Raw genomic sequence first — 12,396 nt, 5'->3', positions numbered from 1 at the left:
ATATCAGATCAAATTATCGCTTGACCAAATGGCCGACAAACAGACGAATGTTGAGCTGTGACCCCGTCCACTTACCTAAAAATATGTAAATCCTTATTCCCTTGTGGTGAATAGCTGTTGCAAAAGTCTTTTTTTTTTAAGGTTAACCAAACTGCAGACGTGTGCAAAATTTCATTTAAATCGGATCAGTAGTTTAAACGCCATTTCCGGACAAACAACGTGACATGAAATTTGTATATATATAGATATTAAAATTTAAAAAAAAATTCGTGTCAGAATATGGCATTTACTTGCAAAAAACTGCGAAAACGATAAATTTCTCTTATCAAAACACTTTCTTTACATACTGTATATTATGGAAACTTGTTTGAAATAAATCTGAGTTCAATAGGAATGTTGTAGCTTGACCAAAAGAAATATGTACATCATTTTGTGCTTAATAAATTAAATTACTGCAATCTTCTACCTTTTTTATAGAGCAACCGCAGTGGCTACAAGTACTGTGAAAGCGCATATCATGGGACTTTTACAAGAATTTGTTGTGTTATCAACAGTTGACCCGTCCCCTATTTGTGAAATAGAACAAAAACGCATAAGAGATCACAACGAACTTATAATTATGGAGAATGCACAAGCTATGATAAATATTCAACATCAATTCTGCGCCGCGAGTTATGATGCCTTTTCATCTTTAACGTGCTGTTTTGTCTGTCAATCACCTGTAGGTTTTCCTCATGAATCGGAATGTATAATGATTAAGCAAAGGTATGTACCCTAAAATTTGTCCGCCTAATGAACTAATTTGTATACTCTCGCAACATGTTGCGCAGAGTGTAACGGTTTAGTTGTAACACCTTAACCTGAGACAGTTATTATGTATTAAAATGATCGGAATGGCGAAACGAATTGAAATCCGTGTAAGCTTAACCTGTGTAAAACTTACTCAAGGTTTGTAATCTTATGTAAGAATTGAGATATCTGGATGAAACTTGGCACACATTTTCTTTAGCAACATAGGAAGTTTGATTTTGCTGAGGGGCCAATGCAATGCTTACGAATGCCGATAAGCGAAAACCTTTAAAGTTCTATAACTAAGCCAAAATTAAATTTGGAATATAGGATTGTTAAGAGGGGCTTCAGTTGTTGTTTTTTTTGTCGAGTTCCGCCTCCTAATGGATTTTCTGTACATAGGTCTCAAATTATAAAAGCTTTGTTTATATCCCAAAATTCCTGGAGACATTTCCGTTCAGTGATTCATCGAACATTATAAAAATAGATGTAATCGGAAACCTCATAAAATATTTTTAATTCCCTTATACCGATTATGAGAACCTCAGTGCCTATGGCTGACTTTATACTTTACTTTATTTTTGAGGAGATATCATAATGAAATGCGGAGTCGTCTGCATCTGGTAATAATCACTACCAAAAATGCTTAAAAGTGGGTCAATAATTAGTATAGCCCTCATATAGCCAACTAGCAGCACGCTCCGGCTTCGCACGGGTTTAAACAAACATTTCAAAAGTTGTAATTTTTTACATATACATGTAATTGGTGTGCCATACATACATATGCAATTACTTTCACGTTTTTGCGTGGGGTCATTAAAAAAAAGTAAAATGAAGAAAATTCGAACAATTTCATTAAATTGAATAATTTCATACACTTTTTGTAATAAGCTAAAACTTGATTACGACCGATAGTCTTTGATGTCCGTTGTCTTTCTCTCTGATTATGAAGGTGTTGGAAACGCTCAGAGTTGGACTCCCTAGTGCGAGCATGTATATTTCAAAAAGTTTGTTCTTCAAGTCGTTCCTCGACTATCTCGCAAGCGATGACGACTTACTTCGACTTGCAAGACGATTTGCAGTTTATGATGAAAAAGACGGCGTCTTTGTTGTTGTTGTAGTAGTAACGATTATATATCCCTGCCGGGAAGGAAAGCATAAATCTAGTTGTCGTCAAGGTCATCGAACGGGAGGCCCAGGAACCGTGCTGTTTCGACAGGGTTGGACCAAAGGGAAAGGGGTGTTAGATGAGTAGGGTTCGTTGGGCATGCAAAAACGTGGTTAGTGTCATGCGGGGACTCATTGCATGCAGGACATGTATTTTGTATGTCGGGGTTCAGTCTGGATAAGTAGGAGTTTTACCTGCTACAATATCCAGATCGAAGTTGCGCAAGGGTGATCGGGTCTGCTAAAGGTCTCTAATGTTAAAACACCTAGGTTCAACGGGAGTAGAATATCTCACCAAGGTCGACACTAGAGGCCTGGCTGCTCCCGACACTCACGTACCCCCTGAAATATATAATAATGGTCTTAATAAAAAACTACCCTGTAAACGAACCGTCCTAGTGGCGTTGGACCTGTCAAAAGCTTTTGACACGGTCAACTTAACAACGCTACTAGAAGTCATCGAGCAAACAACACTTTCTCCGGGATGGATTATGAACTACCTGAGCGGTCGGCAATCATATGTATTATTTCGAGGTAAAACATCTAAACTCAGGAAAATTAAACAAGGGGTTCGACAGGGCGGTGTCCTCTCCCCGTTACTGTTTAATTTCTATATCTCTAAACTCCCTCAACCACCAGAGGGAATTTCAGTTACCTCCTACGCAGATAATTGTACGATAATGACGTCGGACACTGGCATCGATGACATGTGTTCGAAAGTGAACAGCTACCTCCTCGAACTTTCTCGCTTCTTCTCTACGAGGAGCCTGGCACTCGCACCCACTAAGTCCACGGCGACCGTATTTACCAATTGTACGAAGGAGTACAGACTAAGTCTTAATATTCACGTCGATGGCACACCAATACCGACTGTCCCAAGATTTTGGGAGTCACATTTGTCAGTCTGCACTCCTTCACTCCACACACGACCTCGATAGTCACTAAAGTACATAGCCGCAACCAAATCCTCAAGTCGTTAGCCGGTAGCACTTGGGGAAAGGACAAAGAAACGTTGCTGGCCACTTATAAGGCTATCGGCCGGCCGGTCGTAAATTACGCAGCACCGGTATGGTCGCCTGGATGCAGTAACACGCAGCAGAAGAAGCTACAGACGTACCAGAACACCGCACTCCGATCAGCAACAGGATGTCTCTTGATGTCACCAATGACACACCTTCACAGTGATGCCATTATGCTGCCCATTAAGGAGCATAACGAACTGCTTACCAAGCAGTTTCTACTTGGGTGTTTTCGTAGAATTCATCCATGTAGTCACTTGCTGGAAGCAGAACCGCCCCAGGTGCATCAAGAGATCATTCCCACAACACGTCGAAGAACTTGAACAATACACCGGTCAGACTGCAGACGCAAACAGTTTTAGACACGCTCTAAACACATTCATTCACAGTGGAGCTATTAACACCTTCATTGACTCCGTTCCAGTGAATGACGTCCTTGGAACCAAACCAGGAATTGCATCTGACTGAGGTCACGTGCCGACGTATTACGGTCTGACACACGGAACAGACTGTGCGAGGGACCACTCCCTGGGGGTGACGGCGCGCTGCGCAAACTAGGTGCAAGTTGCACTGCCGTAGAGGCAACAGTCGCAGTATTGCGTTGAAAGCATGGGGCCACATAACGTGGGGTCCACTCCCCATGAGCCTTAAGGCCTGAACAGGTCTTAAGATGGCTCCATCCATTGCATGAGTTACACCTAACCGAGGTGGAATTTGGATGGAGCCTTTTAGCGCATACGCGGCAGAAAAATATGATCGACCTCGCCTGGGAACTATTTCAGAAAGTTGAGATCTAGATCTTTTCGGCATTTCAATGAAAAAACTATACTGCCTTTGTACCATTTTTGTACAAAATTATTTGCTTAATAGCTATAATAATCTAATTGAAAAATTATAAAAAATACTGGAGTTGCTAAACTGTTTTGGTGGTTAAAAGTTACAAAATATGATTTACTGGAAAAAAATAAAATAAGATGGACTTAGTTCTGCAAAGTACTGATGTTTAGTTCTGATCATAGATAGTGACATCATTTTTCATTTCCACAAAATATTCAGAGTGGCAACATGTGCGAAATGCTGTCCTAATCCATGCGTCTGATGTTTTCACGTTTTTTGGGTAAATTGTAATTTAGCGTTATGAGATTCAAAACAAAAACTCTAATGCTATGTAGGTAATCTGGAAAATATTAAGAAAATGCATATGTCTACATCTTGTATGTATGTTTATAGTTAATATTTTAAAGATAATTGTTGGTATACATATGTAATTATGTGTAGATATTTTTTACTGAAATTAGATCAATGAGCATTCAGAAAAAATTATTAAAATTTGTAGTGATGTAAACTGATCAAATATTTTTGTTTTAAAATAATAAGCAATCGATTTGATAGTTAGTAACCATAACAGTTAGATATAGGCAAATGCGATATTTTTTGTAGATATTGATATGTTATTTAATATTGTAGAGCATACTTTTGTTCTATCATCAATAGCGCAGCGCATGCGACGAAAGACGTTTGAGGGCACATTTTTTACACCTTGGATTACGGTGGTTAAGTTCCCTAATATTTTCTAGCAATAAATATAGCCTAAGTTATTTAGGGTGAATGTAGCTTTCCAATGTTGAACAAATTTTTGAACTCGGCACAGTAGTTTTTAAGTTTATTCATTACAAACATATTGTAACGGATTTCTAAAATCGGTCGTTAACGCTGAAACCCTACCTTGAGTTCGATCACTGGATTGCCAAATAAAAGTCACACTTTAATGGCTATACACTAATCTTTATTTCTAATTCAAATAACTTAACACTTTATTATTCGCTATACGAGTTTACCATTTCTAACTTCTATATTTGGCAAGTTATAGATTTCGATTGTCAATTCTAGTTTGTTCTGGTGTCATTTTCGTTACATTGCTATCCACTTAAGTCTGATCGTCCCGATTAGACATACTTCCAGAACCAAATGCTGCAAGCCGTTCTAGATGAACCACCTTCATTTTATTCCTAGGTCTTCCAATGGTTTGTATGCGATACACTACATCATTGATCCGTTTAATAACCTGGTATGGTCCTTCCGGCACAATTTCGATTACTATGGCGCCGCGATCTGATTACACCGTTGGAAACGTCCTCCCGGTTCAAAAATATATGGGGTTATAGGTACCGCAGACGCCTAGTTTTCGAGATATTCCGCTTTAAAGATAAAAAATCAAAATTTTCATCTAGCTATTTCACACAATTTAATACACTTTAACACATTTTAAGAACTTTTTCCACCTCAAATATATTAAATAAAACTGTAGGCGTTGCATTAAATGTACATTTTACTTTTATTATATAATTTTAAAGTCAGAATTATATGTTTCAAAAATCACTTTTCCCTCTCAAATTTATGTGTTTACAATTATGCGGAAAACGAGCGCTGCCACATTGTAGATACCATATATAAATTCATCCATAAATTCCTCTTTTTGCGAAAATTCCTCTTTTTTGCTAAAATTCCTCTTCTTTTATTTAACAAAATAAATTTTTAAAAATCATATCGAGGACAGCCTTTTATTTTGCTAACACTTGTATTGGCTTGACCAGAAAGGAGTTCTACGCGAAAAAACTTCGAACACACCTGGTTTTGGCTCGACCAGGGTAATTTTTTTGAAGCGTGGCCGAAGGCCGCCTGTGCAGAAAGCAGTTCTAACACATGTCATCGATGCCAGTGTCCGACGTCATTATCGTACAATTATCTGCGTAGGAGGTAACTGAAATTCCCTCTGGTGGTTGAGGGAGTTTAGAGATATAGAAATTAAACAGTAACGGGGAGAGGACACCGCCCAGTCGAACCCCTTGTTTAATTTTCCTGAGTTTAGATGTTTTATCTCGAAATAATACATATGATTGCCGACCGCTCAGGTAGTTCATAATCCATCCCGGAGAAAGTGTTGTTTGCTCGATGACTTATAGTAGCGTTGTTAAGTTGACCGTGTCAAAAGCTTTTGACAGGTCCAACGCCACTAGGACGGTTCGTTTACAGGGTGGTTTTTTTTTAAGACCATTATTATATATTTCAGTGAACCGTTGAACCTAGGTGTTTTAACATTAGAGAATTTATTCCGTCAGGGCCGATGGCTTTGAAGGACTTGGTCTTCCTGATGACCTCCTGAACCTATTTGCATGGGGCAACGTACGGTACACTCCACTCACGTGTGGTGCGCAGGCCGGAACACGTCGGAAAATGACACCAGTCAGTGCAGGAATTGCATCTGACTGAGGTCACGTTCCGACGTATTACGGTCTGACACACGGAACAGACTGTGCGAAAGACCACTCCCTGGGGTCCTGGGGGGGCGAAAAACTTCGAACACCCCCGGTTTTGGCTCGAGCAGGGTAATTTTTTTGAAGCGCGGCCGAAGGCCGCCAGTTTAGAAAGAAGTTCTACGCGAAAAAAAACTTTGGACACCCCGGTTTTGGCTCGACCAGGGTTATTTTTTTAAAGCGTGGACGAAGGCCGCCAGTGCAGAAAGGAGTTCTACGCGAAAAAAAAACTTTGGACAACCCGGTTTTGGTTCGACCAGGGTTATTTTTTTAAAGCGCGGCCGAAGACCGCCAGTTCAGAAAGGAGTTCTACACAAAAAAACTGCGGACATCCCTGGAAAGATTATTTATATACATCCTTGATGCAGAAGAGAGTTCTACGACAAAAAACTATGATATGCTAATAAATAAAACACAGTCATTAAAAAATCTATCATCTATGGTTTCTAACATGTGGCAACGCTCGTTTTCCACATAATTGTAAGCACAGAAACCTCTTCAACTATTAGTGTGCTAAGTGATTTTTAAAATAAGTAATTTTTGCTTAAAAAATCTTAAATAAATCTATATTTTGAATTAAATTGAATGTTAATAGTGTAATTTTCAATATGTGAAGTGAAAAATGTAAAAAAATAGTGTTACAGTGTGTGAAATTCCATGTGTTACTTATAGAAAAAATTGGACTTTTAAACATGAATATTTTAAAAACTATAAGTCCAATCAAGAATATTTATATATATTCCTGGGAAACGTGGGGTGGGAAACGGACCGGCTACATCCATGCAAATTCGTTCAAATGGGGCACCCGAATTGTACTGCTTCATCTGGCCGTGACTCCTGGATTTCGGCCCTTTTGCTGTAATGCACTCAGCACAATTAGCAATCCACTCCGTGACTTATTGTCGAAAACCAACCCAATAAAGTCTTTGCTTTAGTTTTTTCAAGGTTTTTGTGATTCCCATGTGCCCTCCACTTGGACCGTTATGCATCTCTTGGAGAACATCAGGAATTCCATCTTTCGGAACGATTATAAGAGTTCGGGAACTTTGTCCATCTTCGCTTTCCCGTACCTTTGGATTCCAGCCTTCTGTCGAAGTTATTGACATTAATCGTACATCTATTATGTCTTTTTTGGCCTCAGATCTTGAACAATGTCTACATTCTAAATTACAAGGACGACGGGACATCGCATCCTCATTCTCATGACTACTACCTTTGCGATGTTCTATAGAGAAGTCATAACTTTGGAGTCTCTCAATCCACCGTGCCAACTGTCCTTCTGGATTCTTAAATTGCAGAAGCCATTTTATTGCTGCGTGATCTGTCCTTACTCGAAATGTTTGATGCACTTCACCAATGCCAGTAATTCTCTGCGCGTTACGCAATAATTCTTCTTTGGCTTACTTATCGTCTGGCTATAATACGCGACCACTTTCTCATTCCCATCAATCATTTGTGATAGAACGCCTCCTATTGCATAGCCACTAGCATCCGTGTCCAAGACGAACGTTGAGCCTGGAACTGGATATGATAACATTGGCGCAGTACATAATCGCTCCTTCAGAGTTTGGAAGGTCAATTCGTGTTCTTCATTCAATTCAAAGGCTTTGTTCTTCTTCGTGAGTTCATGGAGGCTACTAGTTACGCTGGCGAAATTTAGAACGAATCGTCGGTAAAACGTACATAGTCCAAGGAAACTCCGCAATTCATGTTTTTAGGTCTGGGCCAATCTTTTACTGCCTCTATCTTTTCCTGAGCTGTACAAATGCCCTTCGTTGTCACTTTGTGTCCTAAATAGCTCACTTCCTTCTTGAACAGAGAAAACTTCTTTGATCTGAGTTTTAAACCAGCGCTGGCTATGCGTTGGAAAACCTCTTCCAAATTTTTGAGATGCTCATCAAAACTTTTACCCAACACGTTGATATCGTCTAGGTACACCAAACATGTCTTCCAGTCCAATCCTTTTAACACTTGGTCCATAAGTCTCTCAAAAGTGGCTGGAGCGTTACATAACCCAAAGGGCATTACAGTAAATTGCCACAAACCATCTCCAACGCTGAAAGCCGTCTTTTCTTTGTCTTCTTCGTTTTGCTTCCACTTGCCAATAGCCACTTTTCACATCGAGTGTTCAAAACCAACTCATGCCTGATAGCGAGTCTAGAGTGTCATCTATTCGAGGTAATGGGTAACTGTCTTTCTTCGTGACATCATTCAACTTTCTGTAGTTCACACAGAACCTCATGTTGACATCTTTCTTCTTCACAAGTACTACGGGTGAACTCCATAATGGTTCACGTTTGGCTAATGGAACGCTGCGAGGAGCCTGGCCGATTGGTCTTGCATCTCCGGTGTTGATGAAATGTTTCCCAATTTTGGTTCTACTTGGTTTGGATTCATCTTTATCAAATATAGAGGAGTATCTGAGAAGAAATTTTTTGGCCTTCTTTTTATGATCTACCTCTAATTCCTCGGTCCAAGCGTTAACCTCGTTCGAAATATCGTTTTTACCCCCAGAATTTCCTTCAAGATGTGTTTCGCAATTTATTACGGCCTCAATCTCCTGACACTGCCCTAATATAGCTCCTTTGGAGACTGTGACTGGTGACTTACACTCATTAAGGACTCTTACTGGAACTCTTTTGTCTTGTCGTTTCATAGCCCGGGTTTTTCCTATAAGTAAGTTTGGTATAGATTCTTTTGCGCTTTCAACAACCCACAACGTGTCCGTCCTATAGTCTCCATCTATTTCTGCACAAATAATTGCTTCTGATTTTGGTGAAATCTTCTGATTTTCTGTTATTAACACTCGTCTAACGTTGCATTTGTTATCATAACCAAACATAAGAGGCACTTCCATATTGGTATAAGTCATAATTTTGTTTTCCATGTCTAATTTGATTCCTTTACTGGTTAGAAAGTCTACTCCAATTATGACTTCGTCGACTGCCACTGCCACTATAAAGTGCCACTATAAAGTTATGTAACACGGCTATCTTTCCTATTCCAATTTCGCACGTTACTTCCCCGACAACTTAAGTATCATCGACAGTTGCAGTACGTAACTTTGCACCAGCTAGTGGTTTTACTTCCTTGTTAACTAGATCCGATCGAATTATGGAATGTGTTGCTCCCGTACCCGCAGTCAGAATGCGCTTTTTACCATCCACGCATCCACAAACAGTAACGCTGTTCGTATTTCTATTTATTTGAGAGACAGAGATTACAGGCGCGATTCCGACTGGTCTTCTTCAGCTTTGCGTTTCCGTCCGGATAGATAATTGGGTCGATTCGATTCCATATTGCAATTACGTGCAGTATGGCCGCCTTTCCCGCAGTTGAAGCATTTAACCACACCATCATTTTTCTTACGTGTTTCTCCAGATTTCTCCAACATTTTATGCATTTCTTCAAAAAATTTCTTCGTCCAGGCAGGCTCTCTCAGGTTGCTAAGTAAGGAAGCAGTTTCGTGCGTTAAAGCAAAGGACACTGTTTCTGCAAATGTCAATTTTGGGCATGCTAGTGCAGAATAGCGCGTATTCTCGTCTCGTATACCATTAACGAAACTGTGGATTTTTATATCCTCTATATACTCTGCAGACTTATGCGCATGAGCCAAGTGAGCTAACCTTTCCACTTCTTGCAGAGACTCACTAGCTTTCTGTTTGCGATTTTGCAGTTTTATTTGGAAAATTTGTCTCCTGTGCTCACTCCCATACCGCCTTTCTACAGCACCCATCAACGCTTCGTAGCTGCTTGACTCGCAATTGGGTATTGTTTGTAAAATTTCTGCAGCAGCCCCCTTTAAAGCCACGAATAACGCAGTGACTTTGTCTTCCGCGCTCCAATTGTTTGTAACTGCAGTCTTTTCAAATTGGAGTTTGAAAATCTAGAACGGAGTTGTGCCGTCAAATGATGGAGTCTTGACTTTGACAGAACTTGTTGACACCATTGGTCGATTTAGTTGCAGGTCAGTTCTTCCACATCAGCGTAAACTTTATCTTACTCTTCTGAAATCTTTGTTGACACTTCTGCTATTTGTGAAGACACCTGTTCGTGCGTCCTGTTCTTTCAACTGTACTGATACTTGAGCTGATATCTGCGTTGATAGCTCTGTTATTTGCTATTTCATTTAGTCCTTTATTTGGGCTTTCATCTCCTTCATTTCTAATGACTGCGCCTGGAACTGTAACGACATCTGCAAAGACATCTGGGACATTGCAGACAAAATCATGTTCATGTCCATTACTCCTAACGAACATGGAGTCTCTTCCTTTTCTTCTATCTTAGTTGTTGATTCCTCTAACAGTGATTCAAAAACAAATTCGTCAACGTTGATGTTTTCTTCTTCCATGGCCTCTCGCAATCCGGCTTGTAACTCAGCTTTCAACCCATTCGTTGCAAAACCTCGTTGTTCCAGCTCCTTTTTGAGTTGTGGTATCTTCAAATCGTTGAACTTAACCATTATCTCCTATGGAATTTTATTTGTCAATCCCACTTCTGACACCAATGTCCTTGATCGAGTTCGATCACTGGATTGTCAAATAAAAGTCACACTTTAATGGCTATACACTAGTCTTTATTTCTAATTCAAATAACTTAAAACTTTATTACTCGTTATACGAGTTTACCAGTTCTTACTTCTAACTTCTTGCACTTTACTCGGCAACTCTCTAATTAGAACTGTGTGTTGCTGCCAGTCCGGCAGCCCTTATATAGTCGATTGTAAGGGATACATTGTCTTTCAAACATTTTGGCAACTACGAATATCGATGTCTAGATACATCTGGCAAGTTATCGATTTCGATTGTCAATTCTAGTTTGTTCTGGTGCCATTTTCGTTACAATACATACAAATCTTTCCTCTTTATAATAGTAAGTATAGATATAAAGATTTTTAAACTCTCATTGACTTGTTAGTATACATATGTATGTATGAACATATTAGGTGTCTCCCTTCCGCCTTTTTGTCTTTTGAATTTCACGGCTATGTATAAAGCGCTACAGAGCTCGTATCTGGCAATACTATACTATATAGACGTGTCAGACGTTCACTAACGCCGAAATTCGCGCTAAGGGCAAATCCGCTAGAGAAACATTCCGTGAGATTAATGGTGTTTTGGGGGATGTTATTTCATAACTTCGCTCTGCGGAGGAATGGTTTCGTCGATTCAAAGCGGAAACGTGAAAACAACACCATTGATAAGCCAGTCGGCGGAAGACCGTGAAGACGAATACCGATCAAATCATGGTAAACATAGAGTTAGACCGGCATGTGGCATCTCGTGACATCGTCCAGGAGATGGGAGTTTGTCACCAAACTATTTTAAACCATCTGCAGAAGGCTGGATACACAAAAAAGCTTGATGTTTGGGTGCCGCATGATTTGTCGCAAAAAAACGTTCTGGACCGAATCAAACCCTGCGATATGCTGTTGAAACGGAACGAACCTCGATCCATTTTTGAAGCAGATGGTGACTGGCGACGAAAAATGGATCACATACGACAATATCAAGCGAAAAAGGTCGTGGTCGAAGGCCGGTGATTCGTCCCAAACAGTGGCCAAGCCGGGATTGACGGCCAGGAAGGTTTTGCTGTGTGTTTGGTGAGATTGGAAGGGAATCATCCACTATGAGCTGCTCCCATATGGCCAGAAGTTTAATTCTACCATCTACTGCGAACAACTGGACCGTTTGAAGCAGGCGATCGACCAGAAGCGTCCAGAATTGGCCACTAGGAAAGGTGTAGTGTTTCACCAGGACAACGCCAGGTCACACACTTCGTTGATGACTCGTCAGAAGCTACGGGAGCTCGGATGGGAGGTTTTATCATATAAATCATATACCCCGGACATAGCGCCAAGTGATTACCACCTGTCCATGGCGAACGCCCTTGGTAGTATAAATTTGAACTCAAAAGAGGCTTGTGAAAGTGGCTGTTCGAGTTCATCGCAAATAAGGAGGGGAGCTTCTACGAGGGGTGTATTATGAAGTTGCCGTCTAGATGGAAACGGATTATCGAACGAAACTTTGAACTAAATCCGATCACTGTAACACTTTTATAAAGCATTGAGTAAAGAGCATAAATTGGGAAAACTGGAGAAAAAGCTA

The 12,396-nt window shown here is 40.1% G+C and overlaps 1 protein-coding gene across 7 annotated transcripts in view; it reads left to right on the top strand.

Moving 5' to 3' along the window:
• LOC105218998 (uncharacterized) overlaps nt 1–12,396 on the top strand; it is a 65,995-nt gene that overhangs the window by 27,674 nt on the left and 25,925 nt on the right. For all 7 annotated transcript variants that reach the window (XR_008471147.1, XR_008471148.1, XM_054230408.1 and 4 more), the window contains one exon: nt 478–765. Coding sequence is in view for 5 of the 7 variants with exons in the window: in XM_054230408.1 (XP_054086383.1) it covers nt 478–765 (288 nt within the window). In the remaining 2 variants the exon portion in view is untranslated. The remainder of the gene's footprint in view (nt 1–477; nt 766–12,396) is intronic.

The sequence above is a fragment of the Zeugodacus cucurbitae genome, chromosome 4 (assembly GCF_028554725.1).
Source record: "Zeugodacus cucurbitae isolate PBARC_wt_2022May chromosome 4, idZeuCucr1.2, whole genome shotgun sequence".
Taxonomy (NCBI): Eukaryota; Metazoa; Arthropoda; class Insecta; order Diptera; family Tephritidae; genus Zeugodacus; species Zeugodacus cucurbitae.
The sequence above is the reverse complement of the archived record's forward strand: the minus strand, read 5'-3'. Positions and strand labels throughout refer to the sequence as shown.